This window comes from Citrus sinensis, chromosome 3 (assembly GCF_022201045.2).
Source record: "Citrus sinensis cultivar Valencia sweet orange chromosome 3, DVS_A1.0, whole genome shotgun sequence".
NCBI lineage: Eukaryota > Viridiplantae > Streptophyta > Magnoliopsida > Sapindales > Rutaceae > Citrus > Citrus sinensis.
In genome coordinates this window covers 1,518,386-1,524,088 of record NC_068558.1, presented here as the reverse complement: position 1 = coordinate 1,524,088, position 5,703 = coordinate 1,518,386, and the positions used below count along the sequence as shown (strand labels likewise).

Genomic DNA, 5,703 nt, shown 5'->3' with positions numbered 1-5,703 from the left:
GCAATGCAACCCCATGTTGTACTACGGGCGGGTTTGGCACCCCTCATTAGCCCTCATTGCATTAGCTAAACATGGGGTTGCATTGGCGGCAGCGAGTGGCTGCATTACGGTGCATTATAATGCAATCACTTGCTGTATTAGCTAAATCGGAGTGTAAATTGGGTTTAGCTAATACGGTTGTGGCCGCATTAGCTAGTTTTTTTTTTTAACTTGATAATAATTATAAATAAATATAATTTTTTAATATAATATAATATTAATTTTTATTTTTACATTATAATTTTTAATATGAATTAATTAATATACAATTTATTATTCAATAATATTATATATTTTTTAATTTTTATTATATTAAAAATGTCACTAAATAATGTATTATTTAATTATATTATAATAATTAATAGATAAAATTGATTAATATTTAATAAGTTAATATAATTAATAATAAATATTTAAATTTGAATAAATTTGAATAATATTAATTTTAAATTAATATAATATAAATAATTATATAAAATATTATTATATATACTACAAAACTTTCACTTGGATTATTTAGCACAATTCATTTTGTTAGTAAATATGTTACAACAATTGTATCACTTTATTATTTTGTGGTATGTATAAACTTTTATTTTATCATCCTAAAATGACTTTTGGACTAATCTTATAGGTTTTAAATATTTATTTATGTTGTTATATTATTAAGAGATTATTTGTTTTGATCTTTATTTCAATAGTTATTATATATTAGAAAATACTGAAAATAAATTATACGCTTCCAAAAATTTAAGGCTATAAACTTCGATCTTTACGAAGAATTGTGAGATTTTTTAACATGTATAATAAAAAAGTTAAATTTTTAAAATTTAAGACTTCTATATTTTGTATTTTTCTAAGTACTAATATTTTTTAAAAAATATATAATTTAAATTAATCACAAAAAATTAATACAGTGCAATGTAGTACCAAACATTGTACAAAATTATTATAATAAAATGTTAATGTAATACAAAATAATATAATACAATGTACCAAGCGCACCCTGTGTTGTGTAATAGCATAATACTTTTATTACACCACATGATGTGAACTAACTCTAACAAAATAATGACCATCTATCTATCTCTATATCTATATCTATATCTACACACAGATTTTAATACATCAACCGACTACGAAAAGTACAGTTTCTAAACGTATTAAAATTCATGATCATTTCATTTCCAATAAGCACAACATAACAACTTACAGACAGGATAACAGCATCCACACATACCTACATAGATAGGGTGTTCGATTGGCTTCTGTCAAATCAGTGTAACTCGTACAAAGTGATTTTATTATATGGCTTAGCCAGTGGCCGACCAAAGAGTATGGTTATGGTGGTGCATATATTCTGTATAACAAGCAACCTTTTGGATGAATTCGACGATATTCACTTGCCGTCAAAACAAATCTTGTGGTACCTGTCAAAATAAATAAATAAAGATTGCGCTTTAGTTTCTTTCGTAATCCAATCTTTTAGTTTTAGAGGAAGAGGGGAAAAAAACCTTCGTAGATTTGGATTTTGAGCTTCCAAATGTAGTATTGTTCATTTTAAGTAACACGTTTCACGATTCTAGAGAAGTTTCTAGTCAAAAGATGGCAAGTTTATTTGTCATTAACGATTCCGAAAATCGATTCAAAAAATCATCTCCATACACCAGGAATATGCTTGCACAAAATTAATCTGAACCAGCCAATTTTCGATCCGTTAATGTCATGTATATCTGCAAACCGTACTGATAGTTCATATATAGTTGCTCTAACAATTATGCGTAAGAGTTATAAAAAAGCAAAAGGTGCCCTAAACTTGAACACATGTTATATAATTTAAATCTATTAATATCAAACTGTTATTACATGTGGCAGTTTTAATGCACATGATCATTAATAACCGCCCGAATCCTAAATTTGGTTTTTTTTTTTTTTATAAAAAAAAAATTACATGTAAAAAATTCTTTGGATGAGTCGATAAACACCTTCTCCTCCTATTCATAAAGTACAGGATAAGTCTTCTTGTAATTTATAAGAGTAAATTTTCTTAATTAGAACTGAAAGTAGAAATTGCTTTCAACTGCTATGTAAATTCTTTTTTTTTTTTTATCAATTAATCAAACTGTACACGCACAAAAGTACATATATACAAACCGATAATAACAGGTACATTGCACGAAGATTGGTACATGACGATATATTATAATTTGCATAAACATATCATTATTTTAAAATTTGACAAGTAGGCCGTCATCATCAGTTTTAAATTTCAGTTACATAATCGAAAGAAATACTGAGTTTCCTTTGAACTGATATATGCATATTACACCAAACTGTATAGTGCGGGTATATACATAATTTTTCATTGCCTTGAAGAGTAACTTAACCCAGTCATAATCAATTAAAATTTTGTTCATCTGTTCACTCGTGTGTGTGTGTGTGTGTTTATTGAAAGACAGCCCATGCATATTAATCTATATGCCATACGCAACTGGCAAAAAAAAAAAAATTATTTCTATTATTGAAAGTTTGAAACCACCAAAAACACTCATGATCCCACATGCAACCTTTTAAATTTATCACAATTTCCCAATATGGTTATTAATCAATGAAAAGCCTAGAAAAGTGCAAAAGCAAACCATTGATATCATTGAACACGATGACACACACTCACACACAAAGTAAAAGGGATAAATGGTTTCTCATCAGAATCAAACATTGCTTGTTGCATTGCTTTTATTCTTTCCCTATTCTGTTTCGAAACACCGAAAAAAATTAAACATTGTTTACATACTTTATGTCAAATTTCCTCACATTTCACAATCTCGCCAATCAAAGTCACAAAAAGCGGAAAACAATAAAACAAACTTTTTTCAAAAGTCTGGAAGATTTTTAAAGCTCTCCCTAGAAATCAAACAATAAGAGTCAGAGGGATAGTTTAATTTGATCACCATCGCTAATAATTTATTATAGAGATGAAGGGAAAGAAGAAAGTGTAGCTTCTGTATTTGATGAAGGTGGTGCAATGTCATCCCCACCAAGTGGTCCTTCAACATTATCCCAGAATAGAAAGCTTGAATGCTGAGACTCAACCCATTCATTTAGCTCTTGCCTTTGCATCTGCAAGCAATCAAGTGCTATCTGATCTCCTTCTTCATCCATGCTACAAGATTGCACCTGATCCATGGGCACCATTGTTTCCATGTTCTCTATTAATGGTGGCAGATAATGATGATGGTGATTATCAATGCCACTAGTAAAAGAAGTTGAAGGAGGGAGCGCTTGTGCTTGAACTTGTTGCTGATGATTAGTATTCCATGTTTCATTATTCAAGCTTGCAGCTGATTCATGAAATAGATGATCCCCTCTTACACTGTGATCAGTAATCGCATCAAGTGGAGTAGGATCGAACATGAAGAGAGGGCATTGGGAAGAGAATAGGGTTTCTTGAAGTGATGGTCTGGTAGTTGTTAAATCTTGATTATTCAGTAAGTCTAGTTGGTTTGAGGCATAATTTACTTGGGAATGCTCAGTAGCACTGCTAGGTGTGTTGGTGGTGGTGGAAGGAGGAGGCACCGTCGAAGGCTTTCGTATCTTCTTTTTGATCCATGAATTCCAATAGTTCTTTATTTCGTTGTCCGTTCTTCCCGGCAAGTGACTTGCAATATGCGCCCATCTACAATTCCCCTCAAGCATATTAATTAGAGATTAAACAACATCGAGAAAGCAAGAGATCATTAAACTAATAGAATGCTTCGTTTTGGAGCAAGTAATTAAAAAGGATGATTAAGAGCAAAGAACAAATTAATGACTAATTTAAATGCTTAAGAAATGAAAGTGAGAATGCAAAAGACATATGATTTAAGTAATTTCAACTGACCAACTGTGTTAACAACCTCCGATATTGCCTTTATAACCTCCTCCATAATGCCTGATAGCTGCTTTAGTTAGCAACTACTTAATTTAACATTGAGAGGGTTGCTTTGGGACATTACTAATTTTAGTAACAGAACATAAAGTTGAACCCTAGTTATCTATCATAATTTGCATTGAAGAAAAAACCCACAAAAATATGTGGTTTTATATTTCTCATTTGAACTGAAATTGAACTCTTAAGATTTTTGAAGTACCGTGCATCAGTAACTGTAATTGACCAACTGACAACTGTGTAGTTTGGAGAAAATAAATTACTTTTTAATGGAGAGTTGTGTAGGTAGCATAAAATTTTCTTAAAGTTAAAACCTGTTTCCTACAACACTATGAAGGCTAATAATCAGCTTCTCCTCCTCAGGAGTAAATCTTCCTCTTCTGATATCCGGCCTCAAATAATTTATCCATCTTAACCGACAACTCTTACCGCATCTTTGAAGGCCTGCAAAATTATTAAGTCAATGATTATAGACCAATCAATCAATTAACTACAAGCAGATTAGGGTTATGCAGACAGAGGAAGAAATAGAGCACGCTGACCAGCTTTTTCAGGCACTTCACTCCAACAACCATAGCCATGAGTGGTGATATATCTGATGAGCTTTTCGTCTTCCTCGGGTGACCAAAGGCCTCTCTTCACCTTCTGTTGATTGCAACAAGAGTGGTGACCCATAATTAAGTTAATTAATAAGCCTTTTCTCTTGTTCAATTAATCCTCTCCTTCTATATATGACAGAATTCTCTTCTGTGTGTCCTGTGCAGGAGTTGCAAATAGGATTTGCTCATTTGCAACAAGTGAGGTCTCTCTCTCTCTCTCCCTCCATTTAAAAATTAATACAAGTCATATAGGTGCCGACATTAAAACCAGATGGGGTCCATCAAGGGACCCGGATTTTCATCTAACCCTAAAACGACATTTCATCGATCGATCAGCTTTTTCCTAATTAATTATCTCATAGGCTGTCATAGTGTAACTATTTTCTACGTAGACTTTGTATTACGTAACCATTTTTCACGTACCCAACGTTGCCTGTTGTTTCCGGACCTCTCTGTCTATTTTACACACTGTTTTAATCCTGACACGTCATCATCCTCCATGGAAACACTTTAACCTGCGCCCTACTGGGTACCATTCAGAAGAACAATCGGATTCTCTGTTCTTTTCATTTTTCCTAAAAAGATATAGGGCAACGGCGGATTGTTAATTGCGTATAGCTATAAAATCCATTGAGACTTGTATTCAATTAGTGAATGTAAAAGTGGAGATTCTCTTTTTTTATGTGCCAAAACAAATTCCTTGTTGGAAGAAAAAAAAGAAAAATCGCTTATGATATACTTGGCGAATATAGAGGGATCATAGACATTAAAATTACTTTGAAATTAAGGTCTGGCTCCAGTAATAAGGAGCTGCTTTCCTTAACCTGAGCTGAGGTACTGATTTAAATTTTAATAAGTGTGTGGCTTAATATAAAAACAACACATAATGTATTATTTATAAGTATATGGTCTGTTCCCTTTGAAAGGAAATATTAATGATGAGTGTTCAATTATCAATATCCCTTAAAAATTGCATCTAAAGAAAAATATTCAAGATGTAAAATAAGAGTAGTTCTCGATAATATCATTCATTTCTTGATTACAATCATCATATTGTATTGTTAGACAAAACAATCTTCATGCAATTAGTTATGTGATCTCCAAAATAACCATGATCACTAATCTACCATCAAGGTA

The 5,703-nt window shown here is 31.7% G+C and overlaps 1 protein-coding gene across 1 annotated transcript; it reads right to left on the bottom strand.

The window, feature by feature from the left end:
- Positions 1-2,812: 2,812 nt before the first annotated feature.
- On the bottom strand, positions 2,813-4,764 carry LOC102615801 (transcription factor MYB10). Its single transcript, XM_006476439.3, has 3 exons — positions 4,510-4,764; positions 4,282-4,411; positions 2,813-3,715 (listed from the first exon to the last, which is right to left on the bottom strand). The coding sequence occupies exons 1-3, from the start codon at positions 4,640-4,642 to the stop codon at positions 3,007-3,009; spliced, it is 972 nt and encodes a 323-aa protein (XP_006476502.2). The 5' UTR covers positions 4,643-4,764; the 3' UTR covers positions 2,813-3,006.
- Positions 4,765-5,703: the final 939 nt, after the last annotated feature.

Excerpts from the sequence above, each read along its gene's own strand:
- LOC102615801 (XM_006476439.3), bottom strand. The coding sequence starts at position 4,642 with ATGGGTCACCACTCTTGTTGCAATCAACAGAAGGTGAAGAGAGGCCTT. Across the intron at positions 4,412-4,509 it reads TGAAGTGCCTGAAAAAGCTG|GCCTTCAAAGATGCGGTAAG; the intron begins GTCAGCGTGCTC and ends ATAATTTTGCAG. Across the intron at positions 3,716-4,281 it reads CATAGTGTTGTAGGAAACAG|ATGGGCGCATATTGCAAGTC; the intron begins GTTTTAACTTTA and ends GGGGAATTGTAG.